Raw genomic sequence first — 23,045 nt, 5'->3', positions numbered from 1 at the left:
TTTAAGCTGGTGAGCTTATCTATAATGCCCGAGTGGGGTATTGTATCGAAGGCTTTTGCAGGTCCAGGTAGGCTGTGTGGACCACCTTCCCCTCGTCAATGGCCTTGGTGACTGTTTCAAAGAAATCAACCAGGTTTAACAGGCAGGATCTGCCCTTAACAAAGCCAAACTGGGTAGGATCCAGTGTTTGTAGGTCCCCAGTATCTTTATTTATGAGGTCCATGATGATCCTTTCCATAGCTTTGCAGACCAAGCTAGTCAGGCTTATGGGGCGATAGTTTCCAGGATCCGTTGAGGCACCACCTTTATGGAGAGGGACCACTGTTGCTGTACGCCACTCTTTGGGCACATATCCTGTAGTAAGGCTGAGATTGAACAGTAGTTTTATGTTTGGGTTTAGCTCTTCTTTGAGTTCATGTAGGACGCAGCGCGGGACACCATCTGGTCCCATTGATGCTGTGTGTTTTGCTTTGGAGAGGGTGGCTCTTACCTGAGCATCTGAGATGTCAGGGGGGCAGCACTCTGCTGGGATAGATATTTGCCCTTTGGTGGGAGGGGAGAAGTTTGCGCTGAACCTGTCAGCTAGGATGTTGGCAATGTCTGTGGGTTCGTGTATTTTTGTCATTTTGGACTAATTCTGAGCATATCTGGGAATTACCACCCAGGTTCCTAACATAACTAAAGAAAGCCTTGTGATTATCCTTAGTGTCCTGTACAATTTTTCTCTCAAGCTGGCCTTAGACAATTTTATGTGTGTCCGTAGTTTTTGCTAATACTGATCAGTGATGCCTTCCCTTTTGGGATTTTGCTTTATCATTTAGTAGCTTCCTCCTTCTATTGTATAGTTTGTTTATGGCTGGGGTCCACCAGACAGGACGTCTGCCTTTGGAGGATTGGGTCTTGGTTTTATTTGGGATCGATGATCCATGCATTCCTGAAGGTGTTCATAGAATGCGTTTATAAAGGATTCTGTGGTCTGGGCTGTATTTTCCACAGGCCCGGGGGCTTTGAAGGATTCCACCTCAGTTTTGAGGAGTGTAAAATTTGCTTTAGAGAAGTTTTTCACTGTGGTTTTCTGGGCAGGGGGTGGTGTCGGGATGTGAATATCCAGTGAGATTAGTTTATGGTCTGATCTTACCAGTGAGGGATACACTTCTGGTTTGGAGCATAGAGTCCCCATGTTGGTGATGATCAGGTCCAGTATGTTTTCCCCTCTTGTGGGAGTGGTAACAAGTTGTTCCATAGCATTTGAGTTTATAAATTCTAGGAACCTTTGGGCTAGGGTGTTGGAGCTAGAGTAATGCTCCCAGTCTATGTTTGGGTAGTGGAAGTCGCCCAATATAATGGTGTTTGGAGAGACCTTCATATTTTCCAGTGTTCTCAGGAAGGCCGAGTGGGGTTCCTGGGTTTGGGAGGGTGGTCTGTAGCAGGCTATAAACTGGAAGGCAGTTTTACCCACTGTTAGTTGCACATGGATAGTCTCTGATGCTTCGTGCTTTGCCACCAACCTGGAGGTGTGGGTATCTTTGATGAATATCGATACTCCCTCCTTTTGTGGTTCGGTCCAAGTTTTGGGGAAAAGCATGGTATGAGTTATAACCTGGTAGTGCTGGGGTGCTCTCGGAGCCCTGAACCAGGTTTCTGTTACTGCACAGATATCGATGTTCTCCATGCTAAGGAGAGTTTCGAGTGCGTGCATCTTGAGGTTTAGACTTCTGGCGTTGAGTAGCATTACTCTTAGTTTCTTATCCCTTGTGATACCTATGGAGGTGGGTTTGCCTTTTGAGCCTTGCCTAAAAAGGCACTATGGGGGTAGCAAGAGCCTTTGCCAATATCTGAAAGCCCAGGGTGACAGGTGCAAGCTGTCCCTAGCGAAGGACCGTGGGTTGGCGAGCATATCATCCCAAGCTGACAGGCATTGATCCCCTTTGAATGACACCAGTACTTAAGCCAATTGTTGAAATTGATCATCTTGTCTTCATATTATGGCATCATTCTTGGTGAGGGTAAGATGCTACTCAAGGTCAGGGTCATACCGGCCTGGGCTACATGCTCAGAGAGCTCCTTTATGTCTCTTTTCATGTAGTCCAGGGAGGTACGTCTCAGGTCATTCACACCAGCATGGACAATGACGGAGTCATATTTGTACTTGCCTTGGAGTGACCTGAGTGCTTGTGTTATGTGGCGGATCCTAACACCCGACAGGCTGCTCACCGTGACCCTCTCCTTGTTCAGCCTGGTGAGCGGGACGTCAGTGTGCCTGACGATAGAGTCACCTATTACAAGTGTATCAGGTGTGTTGTTTAGTCTTAAGGGCTGTGACTGTTTGGCACACTGGCTTTGTGAGATATGTGTTGCACGTGTTTTGTTTTGGGGTAGCGGCTGCTTGGGTGTCTGCTTTGGAGGTCTCTGCTGCTTCGGCAGATCTTTATTTAGAGCCTCCGAGTATGTTTTTGTGTGATTATGTGTTTGGTTTGCTGTCGTGGTAGGTCTATGTGAGACTGGAATTGTAGTGAGTATGGTTTCCTTCTCCTCCTGACTGGTTATGCCAGTACTGAGTTGAGAGAGCTTAGCCTCCAGTTTGGCTATATGGTTGCATCTCTCACATGTGTTGGAATTTGTTGGGAGGAGGAGAGGGTTGTCTGTGTACATGAGGCAGTTGTAACATTGCCTCAAGATTCCCAGGTTCACCAGCTGGACCGGAGAGGAGATTGACAACTGACCTTTGGACATGCTAGAATAATATTGGGAATTCCTTAATAATTGAAAACCAGGGCCAGTGGGGAGTGAGGGTGTAGTGCTTTTAATTTTTAGTGCTGACTTATATAATTGCTTTAGTGAGCAAGTGCCAGGTAACTTAAGTGCAATGTGTTACAGGTAACTTAAATGCAAAACGACAAACAGTAACTTTCTTTCAAGTGAAACAAGGAAATAAGTACAGTAAGCAATGCAGATATCACTAGTGAGCCACAGAAGCGCTGAGAAGCCGATTAGGTCGAATTAGCGTTCCAGGCAAATAACAAGCAAACAAACAACAAGCATATAAACAAAGCTATATTCAGCAGGCCTGGATCTAGTCTATGCTACAGCAAACAAGGTGTACCAATTTCAGTAAGATACAGTTCAAATATTCAGGCACTATAAACCTTCAACCAGAAATTCCCAGCTCATAAGGGCAGAGTCCAGCCTCTTCTCCCACAAGAGTGCAGACCACAAACCTTCTTAATGTAAAATAACTGGCCTGAAGCCCAAGTGCCTAAACCAGAACTAATACACTTTAAGAATAACAGACACTGGGCTCTCAATCAGCAGTTCCCAACTTAGAAAGATGAAAGCTACCTGTCCTGCCACCACAGTGCATGCCACAAACCTTCCTAATGTAAAACAACTGGTCTGAAGCCCAAGTGCTTAATCCAAAAGACTTAGAATGACAGCTAAACTTTAATCAAGTTACTACCAAGCAGTAATAAATACAAATGAATACTTTAGAGAATGCCTGGATTAGTGCTCAAGTTACACAAACAAAGCTAGATCCAGCAGGCCCGAATCCAGTCTATGCCACAACAAACAAGGCACACCAACTTCAGTAAGAAGCAGTTCAGATATGCATGCACTATAAGCCTTCAATCAGAAATTCCCAGCTCAGAAGGGCAGAGTCCAGCCTCTCCTCCCACAAGAGTGCAGACCACGAACACTCTTAATGTAAAATAACTGGCCTGAAAGCCTAAGTGCTTAAACCAGAATTAATACACTTTTAGAATAACAGACACTGAGCCCTCAATCAGCAGTTCCCAACCTAGAAGGATGTAAGCTACCTGTTCTGCCACTACAGTGCAGACCACAAACCCTCTCAGTGCAAAACAACTGGTCCGAAGCCCAAGTGTTTAAACCAGAAGGCTTAGAATGAGTTACACCAAGCAGTAATAAATACAATTGAGTACTTTTAAGATGATGCAAAAGTAAAAAAGTAGGTAGAAACACAAGTACAGTAAAAGCAGATTAAATTTTTTTTTTCTGAACAAGTGCTGAGATCAAAGAAACAGATTTGAGTGCTGAAACTAGAAAACTGGCTAGTTATAGGAAAAAAACTAAGCTAGAAGGCTTCCCTCCAACACAGAAGGGCTTGGGGGCTCAAAAGCCTACAAATAGTCTATACCACTTAACAGGAAAGGCAGGAAACAAGCTTAATTTTTTTTTTTTCTGTTTCCCAAATGCTCTCTTTGTACACAGTAGGAGTGCCTGAAATCAGAATATGATCTCACTGCACTCAGTTGAGTGAGCAAATGAGATGGGCCCAGAAGGAGTATCCAAACACAAATTTACAAGAGGGGCGGGCAGCTGCAAGGCCACTAAGATTAACACCAAAACAAAAACAGGGAGGGTGGGTGGGACAAACTGAAGAGCAGAGTGAAAACATCAAGTTCAGCTAAATATTCCTTCCACACAGTTAAAATCAATTTAAATACTGTATTTTTTGGAAAAAAAAAAGCAGATAAAGGTACTTAAATTCTCTTATACGTCCAGTTGAATATAGCAAGTTGTTAGCCGTGTTCCCAGATCTCTTATAACGCCTTCTGCGTTCATTGGACTACCATCAATATGGTAATTCATGGGAAATAGTTTTTCCCAAAGGGGATAGCGACACATTTGTTGGCGTTGAGCTTAAAGTCATGGTTCTAACACCAGTTGTTGGTCTCAGTGAGGCCATTCTGTAGGATGTCAGCATCACTTGGGGAGTTAATAATAGCTCCCAACTTGCAGTCATCTGCTGACTTTGTCAGCCAGAGTCCCTTCATGTTGGCCTGGACTTGAGCGAAGTAGATACCAAACAGGAGAGGACCCAGGACCGAACCCTGTGGGACTCCACTCGTGACTAGTCGGCAGTCTGACTTGGAGTCAGCTACTTTCTCACGGTTTACCTTTATATCGTCAATCACACTTTGTTGACCGGCCACTTAATCGACTCATTTATGTGAACCAAAACCACGAAAAATTTTAAATATCGAAAGACATTCGACATTTCTGGCCACGCCACACCTCCACACCATTGCTACCATGGGTCAAAACGGGGCGAGGTTTTGTCATTCACTTATTCGGAATTCGACATTGGAGATGTTCGCACTTCGGTATTCGCGGAAGCCGTTTCGACCATATCGGGATCGACGATACAAAGGTAAACCCTTTCACACTGTGGGTTCTATCTGTGAGCCAGTTTGCAACCCACCTAGTGATATAGGGGCTGATGCCTAGCTTAGTGAGTTTTTCTGTGATTCCTGAGTGGGGAATGGTATCAAAGGCCTTGGCCAGATCAAGGTAGGCTGTGTGAACCACCTTACCTTCATCCACAGCTCTGGTGACTGACTCAAAGAAGTCGACCAGGCATGATCTACCCTTCACAAAACCAAACTGTGTGGGATCCAGAGTTTGGAGATTCTCTATAGCCTTGTTTATTAGGTCCATAATGATGCGTTCCTAGCTTTGCATATCAGACTCGTCAGGCTAATGGGGCGATAGTTCCCAGGGTCTGTAGTTGCTCCTCCTTTGTGGAGAGGGATGACTGTAGCAGTGCGCCATTCAGTAGGGACAAGGCCTGAGGAGAGGCTGTGACTGAACAGGGCACACAGGTGAGGTGTCAGTTCACCCTTTAGTTTATGTAGAACATAGCCAGGGATATTGTCAGGTCCCATAGAAACGGTATTCTTTGCCTTGGACAGTGCTGTTTTAACCTGTGCAGCAGTAATACTGGGTGCCTGGTAATCTACTGGTATTGTGATTGGTCCTGGGGGGCGGTGTAAAGTTGGCACTGAATCTGTCTGCCAGTATATTGGCAATATCTGTTGGCTCGGTATAGGAGGTACCATTGTGCAGTAGCTCAGAGCAAATCTGGGTATTGCCGTGGAGATTCTTTACATAACTATAGAAGGCCTTGTGGTTGTCTTTACTGTCTGCTGCAAATCTGTTTTCATAGCTAGCTTTAGAGGATTTGATGAGGGATCTCAACTTTTTGTTGAGGCTGATAAGGAAGTTTTTCCAGTCTTGGGACTTCACCTCATTCCGCTGTGTGTGTGTGTGTGTGTGTGTGTGTGTGTGTGTGTGTGTGTGTGTGTGTGTGTGTGTGTGTGTGTGTGTGCGTGTGTGTGTGTGCGTGTGTTTACACATATATAAACCGATCCCTCCCCATATTTAATAAAATTAAACTAGAAATAGACATGGGTAATCTGAACTCATGGCCAACTGAAAACCAACTAATCTTTAAGTGTAAAGTTACCGGTAACTGGCAGTATTAATATTAATGCATCTCATCCCACTGAAACTCTGGACTTTGAGTTGCATATGAATCTGGTATCTGGTTAAGTCAGAATCTAGACTTATAGGATCATATCAGTGTAACTAAAATATTAACAAACTATTCTTCTGGTCCTGAATAATAATCCATTTTCTAGCTCCACACAGAAGAGCGAGTATAGACATAGGTATTCTTATGGCACATCAAAAATATGGCTTCCACTTATAGCAGCAACCTGTCATAAAATCCCATAATCTGCAGATTTTTACTCCTGCAGAATAGGACAACACAATTGCCTCCTATCAAAAGCATAATCACTGCCATTAAGAGAACTAGCAGGCAATCCTTGTTTCGTTTCTCTGCAAACTCATAAGAGGAAGCATTCCATTACTTCACTAGTTGTAGACAGTATAACCTATGCTGCTAATACTGCAATGCTTTTTCAGTTGAAACCCCAGAAACGAACCCTGTTCCACTGACCACAGCTACTTCTGTCATGCCCCAGTACTGTGGAAACCCATGCTTCTCCCAGTAAAGATAATTCTTAACAAGCCAAAACCCAGAAAATGTATCCAGCTAATGCTCCGAGTAAAGAAATTAAGCCCAAACACCGTACATGTATTATAAAACAAGCCGTTTATTTGAAGCGCTTTTCGTTGCTGATGTACAGCAATTTCCTCAGAAAAACTTACATAATATCAAACAACCCCATTTAAATGATCGATCACATGGTGTTCGCATCAGCTGGTAAACACGTCACAACAAATTATCCTCGTAAATTAATTAAGTTTAACTAAAATAAGTTAAACTGTGTGTTACTTTAACTCAACTATAAAACATCAATAAAATACACTAAGAAAGATGTATATGTACAATAAAAATCTTCTTGTTAAACGGAAACAATATACATAGTGTTCTGATTTAAATATCTTACACATTGCAACAAAAATATACGTGCATGTCAATACTTACTAAGAAGTCTGAAAATAAATTACCTTTGCAGACTTTTAAGTTTTAATAGACATGCTATGTTACAAGAGTCGTTTAGACCTGGGAAAGAAAATGCAATTAATCGAATTTGCCATGCTAATTCGCGTTCTTCTAGCATTAAATTAAAAGGGCCTCCTCTAGTATCAGTTTGTACCTGATCTATTGCTTTAAAAACAAACTTGTCTCCATCATTTGAGGTGGTATGTCTAGCTGGAGGATTATCAATTTTATTAGTAACAATTGCATGGGTATGTTCATAATTTCTGTTCCGCATTCTACGTTCAGTTTTGCCTATGTAGAATGCTGGGCATCCCACACATCTGGCAATATACACCACTAGTTTAGAATTACGATGAAGTTTAAACGTTAACTTGTATTTATTTCCATTTATACAGAATGTATCCCCTACTTCAACAAACCTACACATCTTACAACTACCACATGTAGTCATACCTGTGTCTATACAAATTTATATTTCCCCCACTTTCAAGGAGGTTTTTAAGATTAAATCCTCTCCTAAATACAGTTTTGGGTAATGACCCTAATTTGTCAAGTAATGTATTATCATTAATGACAAATTGCCAATTCTTGTATAAAGTAAGTCTCACCATCTCACTATTACTACTGAAAGTGGTGATGAAACTAACACCAATGTTACAATCCCTCCCTTGAACTGTCACTTGCTCACAGTTAAAATTACTAAAAGTGGAATGGTGTTCAATGGTGTGGCTTGTGTTGTTCATCTTTAGAATAGGTTCCACATATCCGCTTTGTCTTTTGTCAGTTACTTCACACACTAAAGTTTGAACTAAATGGTTGGGATACCCCCGCTGTTGAAACATAGTACTTAAGTATTCACATTCCTCATAAAAATCAGGCTCAAGTGTAGTCATCCTAGCTGGCCTAATTAACTGACCTTTTACTACTGAACGCTTTTGATAAAAAGGGTGACTACTGGAGAAATGAAGGAAAGAGTTACAGTATGTGTCTTTCCTAAAAATCCTAGACACATATCTGTTATTAATTCTTGTCTTTTGATAACTTAACATCAAGATGGTCAATAGTATCCTTGTTAAATGTAGCTGTAAACCTAAAATACTCTGTTGTAGAGTTTAAATAGGAAATGAATGTCCCAGCTTAAATGTAGCTGTAAACCTAAAATACTCTGTTGTAGAGTTTAAATAGGAAATGAATGTCCCAGCTTGTGTATTGTCACCATGAAACATGGCAAAAATATCATCCAAAAACCGCGTGTAGAAAATAAGGTTCGACTTGTGGTGGGAGTTGTTGAAAATGAAAGTCCTTTCCCAGTATACCATGACTAAATTTGCTAAACTGGCACCACAAGGTGAACCCATTGCTACACCTTGTTTTTGTAAATAAAATTCTTTATTAAACATAAAGTAATTATTTGTAAGGATGATATCTAACAAACATTCAACGGTAGATATTTTGTGTGTTGGTGCATTTTCTGATTTAAGTAAAAGGCTAACCCATTCTATCCCTTCTAAGTGGGGGATTGAGGTGTAGAGGTCCCTAACATCAGTTGTCAAAAAATTATGATCATCATTGAATTCTAAGTTGTTAACACTCTGTAAAAAGGACCACGAGTCTCTACACACTTGGGGTTCGGACACAAGGTATTTTTTCAAGATAGTATCTACAACTTTTGCACATGGATATGTGATAGATCCTCTACCATCAATCAATGGTCTCATAGGTGGATTTACCAAATCCTTATGGATTTTGGGAATGCCAAACATAACGGGGGTTCTAGGCCAAGGCGTTGACATGTAGTTAAAGATGTCAATATCAATTGATGCCTCTATAAATAAATCGTTGAGGTAGCCTTTTATACGGTTGTACGCAGTATTAACTTCGTTCAATGAGGCTTTGGTGTATGCTTCATTATTTAACAAGTTTTGCATTCTTTCAATGTAATCTGCTTGGTCGAAAACAACTAGCCCTCCTCCCTTATCTGGTTTAACTACCCGTACTTGAGAGGTTCTTAAAGATTGTAAAGCTAGGTGTTCATCAAAACTAACATTGAAAATCTTTTTATGTGTACCAGAATTCCAGGGATTCAACAGGTGTCTAAAATCAAGCTCACACACGTGCTCGAAGATCTTAAGAATTGGGTGCACCGGGGGATTAAATGTACTGGGAACACTCAATGTTTGGTTCCTATTATTGGCATTGCCAAAAAGTAAAATAAAATTCAGCTTTCTAACAAGGAGTTTTTAGATCCATAATCGATTGGGCCAAATTCAAAGGTCTACTAGGAACGAAGGTGTAACCTTTAGCTAGTAGGTTAACCAGTACTGAATCAATCTTTATAGATGAAAAGTTGTAAATGTTAAAATCTCCTGCTGTATTAGTTACAATTTCAAATACAGGGGCATCGTTAATCGTTATCTTTTGCTCCTGCTGTTGCGCTGTTTGGTCCTCTGATTCCGATTGAATTGCTTCTTCTTCGGAATCGCCCCTTTATGATTGACATTCTGAAAATTTGAAGCTTGAACATTAGCAGTTGTGTCTCGATCCAATCCACCTTGTTGGTCGTTAAACCCTCGGGTATTAGTATAACTGCGAATATGCTCACTGCATCTAACTGTAGTTTGGTTAAACTCAACACCCCCTACCTCGCTGTAGTTGTTATTGGTTTGTTGTTGAACTGGTGTATTAGTGTTAAATACTTTAGAAACTTGTGCTGAGGGTGGCTTAGGGTATGCTTGTACCATTATCGTAGGCCAACCGGTCTCTATTTTTCTGGTCTTGTTCAATTTCATTCTGTCCAAAAGTTGGTTTATACTCGAAAAGCAATGTTCATAATCATATTTGTATCTTAAAAAAATCACTGTTTGAAATGATGTCACCATTCAAAACTGACACATCATTGGTTAAGGTGTCAATTTGTAAAGAATAATGTTTAACAATTAGTTGCATCAAGTCAGAACCTTGCTGGTCAAATAATGAGTTGAGTTCCAAATGAAATAATGAGTCTCTGGAATAAGCCCATTGGGGTACTGATGAAAACGTAACCCCTTTGGGACGATGCGTTAACTCAAACATTCTTTAAAGTACACTACCTCCAATTGAAGTTTCTTCAATTTAAGTAGCTTAGAGTCAAGTAATTTTAATTTCTCAGTCAGTATGTTAAAACTAACTTGGTTATCCCCACGATTAACGGCCGGTCGCTCCTGGTCAGGGCCCATACCGAAAGACAAGCTAGAAGTGTCCTTAACCCAGTCATTAAAAACTGGAGCGCCAATAAGCCCCTCTTCGTGGTTCCGTACAGTCCTTTGTTGGTTCAGAGCGGCAGGATTAGAAACCAAGGTGTCCGTTGGTGTACGCTGACCTGCTGGTATCGAATTATTAGTTGGTACACTTCCCGAAGGTTCACTCGGGGTATTGGAGCTCAATATAGCTCCTGCCGTATCTCCTGCACTCGCTCGTAAAACACCAGTCATCTGGGAAATATTGTTCTGAAAAGAACGTTGTTGTTGTGATGGTGAGTAGTCCACCTTATCAAGGTGGGAAGCAAAGGTGTCCATGCGTTGGTTCAAAACATTTATCAACGCAGTAAGGTTCACTAAATCTGATTATAACTGTTGTGAACCAAAAAGATTAGGGCTACACGGGCTGCTGGAGACCCCAGATGCCATACTAACAAAAAATCAACTGGTGAAACGAAAACAAAGCAAAACCCAGAAAATGTATCCAGCTAATGCTCAGAGTAAAGAAATTAAGCCCAAACACCATACATGTATTATAAAACAAGCCGTTTACTTGAAGCGCTTTTCGTTGCTGATGTACAGCAACTTCCTCAGAAAAACTTACATAGTATCAAACAACCCCATTTAAATGATAAACTCGATCACATGGTGTTCGTATCAGCTGGTAAACACGTCACAACAAATTATCCTCGTAAATTTTATCGATGTTTTATAGTTGAGTTAAAGTAACACACAGTTTAACTTATTTTAGTTAAACTTAACTAATTTACGAGGATAATTTGTTAGGACGTGTTTACCAGCTGATACGAACACCATGTGATCCAGTTTATCATTTAAATGGGGTTGTTTGATACTATGTAAGTTTTTCTGAGGAGGTTGCTGTACACCAACGAAAAGCGCTTCAAATAAGCGGCTTGTTTTATAATACATGTACGGTGTTTGGGCTTAATTTCTTTACTCGGAGCATTAGCTGGATACATTTTCTGGGTTTTGGTTTGTTTTCGTTTCACCAGTTGATCTTTAATTCTTAACAAGACTTTCCAGAAAAATCTAAAAAAAAAAAGGATGCTGTATGGAAGTCTTTTCTCAACAGACCCCCACCCTAGATGTCCCACCACACTCCGACTTTATGCCATCTTAATTATATTTATTCTACGTAGGACATACCTTACTATATAACTAAACACTTCAGCACATCATGTTACATGTATACCACCCTTTCTTTTCAGATACTTAAACCTGCTCACTGTTTTAATATTTGCTCTTTGTATACATTATACATTGTCTTTCCCCTACATTAATTACTTCACTTTTAATGTAATATTTCAGTTTTGAATGCCTGTCTTTATTGTGCTAAATATAGTATTCTTTGTATTTCAAATCAAAGGTGTAAACATTTTCAGTTTCAAATACCATTTGTACTTCTAGTCAGTGTTATAAAATTTAATTTCATATCATTGTTTACTGCACTGAGGATGAGTCTGAAAATGGTCCACTGGGATTAGTGCTCTACAAATAAGTTTATAGATGGAGATAATTTAGAGAATCATGATGAGACTCATTCTAGAAGCCATGTACAGGCATTCAGAAATGTCATGAGGGGAAACATTCAGAAAAAGCAGGAGGTGTATAGCCAAGTCCTTTGAAGAGTCTGACAGGACAAATCAGTTTGCGAGAACTACTGTTGCAGTCCTTTAAGTCCCCAAAGGTTAAGTCTGCATATGTCGAGTGCCATTCTGTCTTGGATACTACAGAGGCAGCATTACTGCTTGAGTGAAATGGTCTGGTCTGGAGTGCATTCTGTGGAGAAAAATAGTTTCATCAGGGCTTTCATTCCTGTCTTCCTCCTGAAGGCAGAAGATAAACCTTTTCCTTGTCCTAGATGGAAAATTAGGGAAACAAGTGCCCCATAGTCTCTCCTAAGATCAGAGCTTGGGTTAAATAAAAATAATTAGTTTGGTAAGAATATAGAGAAATCCAGGACCTCAAAAGCCGTAATGTCTGCCAGGTTGTTAAGAGGTAATATCAGATCTCCGCTAAGCCAGCCAAATCAGGCTATAACAGGAAGTAATCCGTTGTGTGGACCACCAAAAGATGTTCGGGGGGGGGGGTTGTTAGAGAAGTCAGTAGAGAAGCAAAAAGAAGGATGAATATGTGGACCTACACTGACATGGTGGTGGTATACAGGACTTCATAGCAGCTCTGGCTCCCAGACAGCCTTTCTCCTCCTCCTTAGTATCCGGAATCTTGCATTGGATCGGGACTCCTTTCCCAGTTCAACTACAGCTTTTCAGTAGGTAAAGTAAAGAAAGTTTGTAAGCTATTCTTGAAGCTGCCAGAAGGAAGCTCCAGGACTGCCCTTTTTTCATACTTCTTTCCCGTGTTATCTTAGACTAATTACCTCATATTTTAACTGGCCACTTAGTACAGGAATCATCTTTATTTTCCTTAAATGTACGTCTTTCTTCCTTAAGTTTCCAGTCCAGTTTCTTCTCATGACTATAACCCCTTGCAATCCTTAATATGATTGACAGAAATCATTGAAAAACCTGTCTACTGACAGATTTTGGATCAAATTAATAAGTAAAACTGCTCATTTTTAAAAGGTTATCTGCTACATTCAAATCTGTATCCGTGTACTTGCTCATGCACCATTTTCAAAGTAATTGTCATTTTGCAGCTGAACACGCATTTATAATGTGTGCTCTGAAACCCTTATTCCCCACTTTTGTTTATAAAAATGTGTGATTTTGCTTTTACGTGGTTAATAAGGTCTGTTTTCACTTTAAAACACTGGTTGACATTTTGGTTTATGCCTTCACAAAAATTTAGCATTTAATGTGTAAAAATGTCTGTCTGCTTGTTTATCAGTAACCTGGCGTTCAATGTTTCAACTTTAAGTGACTACATTGCCCCTTTTATTATAATAGTCGGTTGCTGTCTTGTCACATTTTTTTATGCTCTTTTCTGATTGTTCAGTGTATGTGTGTTTTTTTTTTTTTCTTTGCAGTGTCTACTATTTAATATCTCTTTCTAATTCATGGATTTATTGCATTGTAAAAACTATATTCTTTCATCCAAAATTCATGTATTAAGTCAGATTTTTGTATTCCAGAAGTAAGCTCACAAATCACTGAGCCCGATTCCACAATGTTTCAGTGTAGGTGACCACTTAATCTGAGAACAGGTCTTTTGAACTCTGGTCGCCAGTGTATGCCTTGTTTATAGGTAGTCCTTGCACTGAAGTAAGTAATTTAATGAGTGCAAGTCTTTTGAATCAGGACAAACTTGCAGTGAGAGCACCTCTTTTGGAATCTGTCCCATTTATAATATTTATGAAGGCCATTTTAGCCCTGTTAATCAGCATTGTACTTGTACAACCATTTTGTGAGAAGGTTAGAGTTTTTTTCTTCTCACCAGGTGCCCTACAAAATAGTTTTTGGCTGAATTGGCTTATTTAGTCTACATTTTTAGAATGTGGATGGCTTTTGACTTGCCTCCTACTTGTCATTACTTGTATGTTTGCCTGTTGCACCTGCATATTATACATTGCTAAATTCATGGAGACCAGAGATATGAATGAGTGCATCTATTCCTCACAGTTGGCACACCCAGCCTGAGTGTGCATACATAATTTGTGTAAACATAAGGTGACGTGGACACAGCACTGCTAAGCTCATTTGCTAGTATGTTTTATTGCAACAGAAGTTTTCAGGAACGAAGAAGCCTTGTTTACAGGGGCGTAGTTTCACTGTCAGACATTTAAAAAAAGAATTTCTACAATCATGTATAGTGATATTACAAAATTTACATTCAGACTTGAGTGATTTAACGTAACACCGGGGCAGTTGATGTCTAATGTAGGATAGCAACAAATTACAAATATAAATGAGTGCTCCATTGTTAAAACATTAGTAAGATGCATCTGTAAATATTTATCTTAATAGTTTGATGAATGGATATTTTAAAAGCTTTGACTTGCACAGACCTTGGGGTTCTGTAGTGCTGACTTAGGTGGGATAGATCAAACATAACTAGCTAATCAGGAAATTGTTCACTATGAACTTCTGGGATACAAGTCCTTTGTATTTCTCTCGTAAACCTAATCAAAGGGCATTGCAAGGTATAATAGCCTATGCTGTACTGCAGAAATATCTGATCATTTGTAAGTAAGCTTCTGAGATGTACTGTCATAAGGAATGATTGATTAGAATGGAAGTCAGTATTTGGATTCATTTGTGTCTGAGAAAAGGTTTTGCAAACCTCTGTATATAAGCCAACTTCAGTACTTTGATCAGCCAGAGTGACTCGATCTTTGTTTTGTTTAACTACTCCCCCCCCCAGACAGTGCCTGATGGCTCCTCTTCCTATACCCACTCTGCCCATAAGTTCTGTGGTGGTGAAAGCTGGGAGTCCTCTGCAAAGTGAGAGCTCTGTAGCCCGTTCTTTCCCACAGGGGAATCGCTAGTCATCTCCTGTGCTTTGCAGCAAGAATCTAGTAGTAGAGAACAGTCCATCTTGCTGGTCTTGTGGGGTGGCCTATTCTGTACTCCAGCAGAGCACTCCCCTCCCCTGTGGCAGCTCTTCTGTTGATATTCAAGGAGAAGCATGCTTCCACAAGCTGAACTCTGTTTGGCTTTCTGTGCTACTTGTGTAGGCCACACGGGCTCTCTATGCTCATGCTTCACTGAGTGAACACCTAGTGCTCAAGCTACGCATTGCCCATGTGGCAAACCAGTGCTCCCTTTCTCCCCTCAGGATGGGTGAGTTGGCAGCAGCCACTCACACCCATCGTTCCCCTCCAGCTCCTATCAGCACCCAATATGCTATTTGAACCCTGGTCTCTTGTGGCATAATTAGGGCTTTATCTGTCAATACCATGGAGCCGATTTGACTCTGAATCTTTTACAGTCAGCATGAACATATGAAAATGTTTTGTATTGAAGTACATAAATTCATCTGTTTATGTGCATGTATAAGATCTGTGCGAAATTTTGTAAAACTGAGCATGGGACAATTAAGACATTTTGTAACTGTGCCACTGTACTTTTTTGCCAAGTTGTGTCTTTGGTAGTTGCCCTGATGTATTATCACTGGAAAAACAGCATGCTAAAAACAAGAAGTCACTGATGTCTGTTCTTGGTCACTTGTATAACATTCATATACATTCGTAGGAAGCATTGATCATGTATAAAAACAGTCAAATGTGAAAATATTCAATTAGCTGAGTTTTGATTATTGATGAAGCTGCCCAGTTCATATCTCTAGTTACAAAATTTTCAAGTCTTAAAATGCCAAATATAAATTTTGATGTTTCATTTTTCATTTTTTAGGTTAATTATCATGCAAGAAACTATCATCTTACCCCATTTACAGTAATTAGTGTCATGTACAACTTCAGCAAGACACAGGTAAGAGTGTGTTCAGTGTACTCAAAGATATGTGTTTAGAAATCTTTAGCAGATTCTTTGTCTGATGCTATTTTCAACTTCTAACTTTAAATGACTTTAAATGTGTAGCAAATTATAAATTGCCTGCATTATAGGGTCTTGATAAATAACCTTTTGTTCCTGAATAAAATTGCAAAGTGTACGTTTATAAAGAGAATTAATGAAAACCAAGTGATAGTACTGGCAGCAGTCTTTGGGCAGGTCATTTAGGTTCATAGGGAGGTACTAGGTTATTGGCCCTAGGGCCTATACAAGCCTAGCCAAAAAGATACCCTGGCATTCGCCACCCAAGAAAATTGTTTTCCTGTTCTTACTTATTTACTGTTGTTATCTGGGATAGTCTGACTGGGTATTAGGCTATTTTCAGTGGAGTCCCGGGGGGACTCCCAAAAAATACAGTTAGCATAATAAATAAATGCACATACGGTAAGCAAAAATTAGAAAGGAAAAAAAGAAGCACAGTATATATTAAAAAGGAAAATGAGTTCATGCGTCAATGTATGAGAGAGAAAGTAGCAAGGAATGAAACTAGTCTGCCAAAATTAGAAGCATAACATATGAAAAATTGACAAAAAGAAATATGTAAGCAACAGATAAGAATATAGCGTAAAGGCAGGAAAACACTTTCCCAACATGGGGAAATATGCCCTTTTCAGCACTGTAGTGCGATCCTGGAGTTGGTAAATATAGTTGGGGAGGGTTTGGGGGGGGGCACAGCCCCCCAGCTAGGTGGGTTTCAGATTGTACAGTGTGTGTTGTGTAGTTTTGGGCAAGTGTTTATTTTCCCTGGGAAAAACTACACAGTTCAGGATGTTCATTTTCGTTCTTTTTGTTTTGAGAAAATAACATTCAACATTATGGGCTTTTGGTAATAGAAAGTAGACCCATGTATAATACACACAACACACACTTTTCTCTGTCATATCGATGGATAGATAGATATGCCCTAAACTGGGTAATGGGAAAGCTTAAATGTGTGTGCTTCTTCATACATTTGAGTAAGGCCCATCATTTTTTGGAAACCAGCAGAAGGTGAACTTTTCATAAGTAGTCATCAGATCTATATCTGGTATGTCTCTTTCCTCAAGATGAACCTTCAATACCCAGGATGCTAATCAAATCCATGTTGCTGGTGGTATATGGTCTCTGCTCTGCTTAGTGGGCTGACCATTTTAAGGTAATAGTTGTACCTGTGACTGCACAGTGTACCAGCATGTAGTCTAGGGTATTTGTTGTAGATTTTCATCATTTTTATATACTTTGTACTGCCTGTTTGTATCACTAGGATATCCTGACTTGGACAGTTGTACCTGTCATACAATGCCATTTTAATATTGAGTTTTATATCATTGATACATTTTTGTGCACTTAGGCCTGGATTATGGATGAGAGAAGGTCCTTGGACTACCCCATTTTTCTGATTTAATAAACAAGTAATTAAATGATATAAATGAGTGAGCAGTAATTATAATGCTGAAGTTGCATTGATATTTGAAGTAAATCATCTCTGTAAAACATTAACTTCACTATGCGCACTACATTTGACTTCACATGTGTGGTATTTTATAGGTGAATATTTCTTTTAATGTAAACGAAATAAAAGACAAGATCCCAGGAACACTGAATGCAAGTGTTGACAAAGGAAATGAAACACATGGTTGTGCACAACACCCCCCCCCCTCCTCTCACAAAAACTCTTAACAGCTCAGTTCCTCAGCTTGTGGTCTTCACTTTTATCTGCACCCTTGTTTTCTAGACTAGTAGGTGTCCCTGATTACTTGAAAGCACTGAATGTGAAACTTCAGATGTTCTTCGTGTTTCACTGTTGCAGTCATTACATTTGGGTAATCTGCTGGCAGGTTGCCCTCAGTCGGCCTGAATAACAAAGTCTTGGGTCCTGCGTTGGTTGCTGTCTCCTCTTCCATGACATCAGGTCGTCAGGGGTATAAAACATGCAGCCGACGCCATTTTAATCGGTCTTTCTTGCCGTGCGGTGCCCGAAGCAGAAGCAGTTCGCAAGTGCCGGTCGGCCGACTCCTGAAATTTTCGTATTAGAGTTTCAGAACCGAAGTCTTCAAAACTAAAGCTAAGTACCCCGTTGGGGAAACTTTTTCTTGCTCCTTGCCGATGTCAGTAAAAGTTAATAATTGCATTACTTGTGGGAAGCAAATGCATCATAAGGATTTTCATTTGTACTGTATTCCTTGCCTAGGCCTTGATCACAACGTGCCTTGCTGTCAGTTTTGTGCTAAATTTAACCAACGCAGTATTAAGCATCGGTATATTTTTGCTTCTAAATATTTTGGTTCAAGATTTAACTACCCTGAAATGTCATCGGTTAGCAATCCGACTACCGGGGTTCACAAAAACAAGGAAAATGACAGTGACAGACCGTCGAGGTCCAAAACCGACGACAAAGCTTCTCCTAAGCCAGTCGCCGGTACTCAGCGAGGCGCTTTCGCAGCTCCTGATACCCGCTACTTTTGAGTCGCAGGCCTCTACCGAGACCCATTCGGAGTCCGGTATGCTGCGAGATTCGCAAAGTATTGAACCTGCGGATGTCTCTCCCTTGGAAGGGTCTGGAGCCACTGAGCAAGCACCGGCTTCTGAGGGTGTTTTTAGGCCTCAACATTTTTACATTAAACCGACGCCAGCAACAAAACCAAGGTCAGAAACCACTTCTATGTCTAAAAACCCGACGCATGAGCCACGTGCTCAGGCCCCTATGCCTAAAAAACAGATGATCAAAATGGCTGAGGATTTAATTACCTTGATCAGGGGTTCCCAACCCCCCCTCGTGCTAAGAGGCCTAGGCAAGGCACTGATTATGAATCTTCAGATTAGGATTTTTCTATTCCACCCTATGAGGATTCTGATGCAGAGGATCCCATCCCATCTGCATCTTCCCCTGAGGATTACTCTTTTGGAGAGACTTTACATACTTTAAGGGAACATTTTCACTGGGAGAGTCAGGACTTCTCTGAATCAAAAAAGAGGCTTAGGGATTTCCTTCTTCCTCAGCATAGGCCTTTGGCAATACCTCCTGTATTAGACATTGTTGATGATGTGTTCTCGGAATCAAGCATGACTCCTGATTCCCTGCCTCCGGCTCCTAGTAAGCCAGACAGATATATTACAGGGTTCCTGACTCCCACAAATTTCTTTTCAAAAATCCATCTGCTGATCCTGAGACTATTTCTCAGGGTCCCAAGGGTGTTAAGGCCTCTACAGCCAAAAATCTTACCCCTTCTGATAGAGATTCCAGGGCACTGGATAGATGGTGTAAGAAAGTTTATGTGTCTGCAACCTTGGCACTCAGGGCTTTAAACTGCCAGTTTCATATGCTTAAATATCAACAACATGTTATGGGCTTACTGAAACAGAAAATTATGTTGATTTCTGATTGTGTGGAAAATAGAGAGTTACAGGATTTATTGCATTCAGAACAGGTTGGAAAGCATACTTTGCAATGTGGTTTTGATTCCTTGGAGGCCTCTTGTAGGGCCGCCGTTACTGGATCTGTGATTAGAAGGCATGCCTGGCTCAAGGAACAAAATCTGCCTGATCATGTTAAACCTAAATTGTTGGATGCCCCTTTGCAGCATAATACTCTGTTTGATAATAAGGCAGAAGAGGTTTTAAAGAAAATGGAAGACAAAGCTAAATCTATGCAAACTGTAAAAGATTTCTTGCAGGTGCAGCCACCCAGGTTCAGTAGGCACTGGCTTACTAAAAACTGGTCCTTTCCTGTGTCCAACAGAGCCACTCAGGGCAAACCCAGGCGCTCAAAAGGCTCCAGATGTCAATCACAGGGTTCTTACAGGTCAAAGCAGTGGGGTGCCTCCACCTCCAAATATGGAGGAAACAAAGCACAACCCTACAGTAAGCAGTCTCAATGACTTTCCTCTACCATCTCCAAGCACTTATCTTTTGGCAGCCCCCTTGGGAGGAAAATTAACACTTCATGCTCAAAATTGGCAGTTAATTACCCAGGACAAGTGGATATTGAACATAGTATCCCAGGGGTACAGATTTCATTTCCATACTTTGCCAATTCCAAACGGATGGCCGGATCTGCTACAAAACCAGTAGACAGAGGCCCAGAAACAAGTCATGTCCCTCGTGGATATGGGGGCTATTCAACCGGTATCAGAAAAGGAAAAAGGACAAAGATTTTATTCAAGACTTTTCCTGGTACCCAGAAAAGACAATTCATGACTTCCAATACTGGACTTATCGATTCTGAACACATTCCTGGACATTCCAAAATTCTAAATGCTGACTTTACAACAGCTACTGCCTATGCTAGGCAAGAATGCTCAGTTAGTAACTCTAGACTTAAAAGAGGCATACCTGCATATCCCAATAAGGGAATCATGCAGACGATACCTCCGCTTCAAAGCAGGTTTTTTGCATTACCAATTCTCTGCACTGCCCTTTGGCTTATCTGCTGTGCCCAGGATCTTTACAAAGTGCCTGGCACCAGTAATTGCATTCTGCAGACAACGATACATTCAAATTTACCCTTATCTGGACGATTGTCTCATTCAAGCAGAGGACAAGGACACTCTTCTTCAACATTTGGCATTTGTAAAAAGGCTTCTAGCATGCCTAGGGTACACCATAAACGAAAAGAATTCACAACTGGTACCCTCTCAAATCATTACATTCCTGGGTGCAAGCTTGAATACAACTGCCCAGATGGCTTACCTCACGCCAGACAAACAAAGGCAATTGACAATATACTTCAAACCAAATGGCAACAAAAACCCAGTTATCTGCAAGACAAATTCTGCAGGCTTTGGGGTTCATGGCATCCTGCATTCTACTAATTCCATATGCGAGACTGCATATGAGGACACTTTAGTGGTACCTAAAAGGTTTATGGAGTCAACATTGTCACAGCCTGGAAACAATGATTCCTCTCATTCCCTGCCTACAACAGGAGTTTCTTTGGTGGGCAGAGACATGTCATCAAAACAAGGGACTGTCATTCACTCTATCCCCTGCCATCCAAACCCTAACTACAGACGCATCAGACTGTGCTTGGGGGCCCACCTGGCAGGGAGATGCATTCAGAGCAAATGGAGCCCAAACCAAATGCATCTGCATATCAACCAGAAAGAAGTGCTAGCTGTTCAGAATGCTCTGACAGCCTTCATGGACTTAATTCATCCAGGACAACTACTGATAAAGACGGACAATGCCACAGTTATGTGGTACATAAACAAGCAGGGGGGTACCCATTCCTACCCCCTTTGCAGACTAGCCATGGCCTTGTGGAACACAGCCTTGACTTACCAAATACATCTTCAAGTTCAATTCCTGCCAGGAAAGCAAAATACTCTGGCAGACGACCTAAGCAGACATCTTATGGACCCTCACAAATGGAAACTGGATCCACAAATCTTCAGCATGTTAACACAGAAGTGGGGGAACCCAGATGTAGATCTATTTGCCTCTCCCCAAAACTGTCAGTTGGACAAATTCTGCACAAGAACTCATCACAAAAAACATGGAAAGTGGATGCTCTATCCTTCAGCTGGAAAAACCTATCAGTCTATGCCTTTCCCCCTCTGCCTCTACTCTCAATGGTCTTACTAAACGTCAAACAGGAAAAAACAAAAATGATCCTAATTGCTCCGGACTGGCCATGCCAGCACTGGTACCCACTTCTAAGGAATATGTCGCACCTTCCTCCATGGTACTTGCCTCAGACACCTCAACTACTGTCTCAGCAGAACTATCAAATTCTGCAAACTCAGCTCCAAACTCTGAATCTTGCAACATGGCTAATCAACTAAATATTCAAACCACATCTCTCAGTAAACCTGTGATGGATGTCATTTTGGAAGCCAGAAGGCCTAGTACTAGAAAATCTTATGCTGATAAATGGAAGAGATTCTGTGCTTGGAACCAAGCACAAGGAATAGACACTGCAAAGTCCGATATTCCTCAGCTTTTACAATACTTAACTGAAATGCTTGACAAGGGCCTATCTTTTTCTTCAATAAAAATCCATGCCTCTGCCATCTCGGCTCATTACAACCTCCCCTCTTTTCTCATCCACTGCTTAAACAGTATCTCAGAGGGGCCAAAAATTTAAGGCCTCCCAGGAGAACACCGACTCCTGCATGGGACCTCAACTTTGTGCTGGAAAAACTCACCCTGCCTCCTTTTGAACCAGCAGCTACTGCGGATATAAACTTTTTATCTTGGAAGATAGCTTTTCTTTTGGCAGTCACTTCAGCAAGAAGGGTTTCAGAACTACAGGCTCTCATGGCAGGGAGCCTTTCATTATATTTTACCCGGACAGGGTGGCCCTCAGGACAAATCCTTCTTTTATGCCTAAGGTGGTATCCAGTGTGGCTCTTAACCAGACCATTCACCTGCCAACATTTTTCCCAAATCTGCAGAACAAAGGGGAGCAGATCCTGCATTCATTGGATGTACACAGACTACTAAGATTCTACTTAAACAGGACAAAATCTCTAAGAAAGTCTGAGCAACTACTGGTAGCATTTGCTGCAGGATCAGAGGGGAAGGCTATATCAAAGCAGACTATTTCTAAATGGATAAGCCACTGCATTTGTTTCTGCTATTTGCACTATGGTAAACCTGTGCCTAAGGGGATCAGATCCCATTCCACCAGGGCTGCCTCTACTTACACAGCTTTTCTCAGAGGGGTCCCAACCAAAGACATTCTAGAAGCTGCTACTTGTAGCTCTGTTCATACGTTCACAAAGCATTATCATTTACCTCTCTTTTCTAAATCCAGGGCAGGCTTTGCCACTGCAGTCCTGCAGGGCCTTATAGCTGCTCCTAATGCTGTTTTGTTCCATCCTCCCGTCCATAGCTTTGGGATTCTACCCATATGTAATGACTGCAGCAGTGAAACATGAAGAACATAGTACAGTTGTGTACACTTACCATAAATGTAGATGTTCGAGTGTATTTACTGTTGCAGTCCGGGTTACCCACCCGCCATCCCCCATTCTATACCTTTTCTTTCCTTCACTATACTCAAAAGTCTTTGTGGTGTATTTGCTTTTAGTTGAAGGTAAATTTTATGTTTCTAAGGTG

The 23,045-nt window shown here is 41.0% G+C and overlaps 1 protein-coding gene across 1 annotated transcript in view; it reads left to right on the top strand.

Annotated features, from left to right (window-relative positions):
* The window catches only part of SLC25A46 (solute carrier family 25 member 46), a 130,015-nt gene that overhangs the window by 54,145 nt on the left and 52,825 nt on the right, over nucleotides 1–23,045 (top strand). Inside the window, exon 4 of the mRNA XM_044064476.1 lies at nucleotides 15,846–15,923. Within this exon, the coding sequence (XP_043920411.1) occupies nucleotides 15,846–15,923 (78 nt within the window). The remainder of the gene's footprint in view (nucleotides 1–15,845; nucleotides 15,924–23,045) is intronic.

The sequence above is a fragment of the Protopterus annectens genome, chromosome 2.part2, assembly GCF_019279795.1.
Source record: "Protopterus annectens isolate FY-2018-M chromosome 2.part2, PAN1.0, whole genome shotgun sequence".
Classification (NCBI taxonomy): domain Eukaryota; kingdom Metazoa; phylum Chordata; order Ceratodontiformes; family Protopteridae; genus Protopterus; species Protopterus annectens.
Note: the sequence above shows the minus strand (reverse complement) of the source record. Positions and strands in the feature narration are given on the sequence as shown.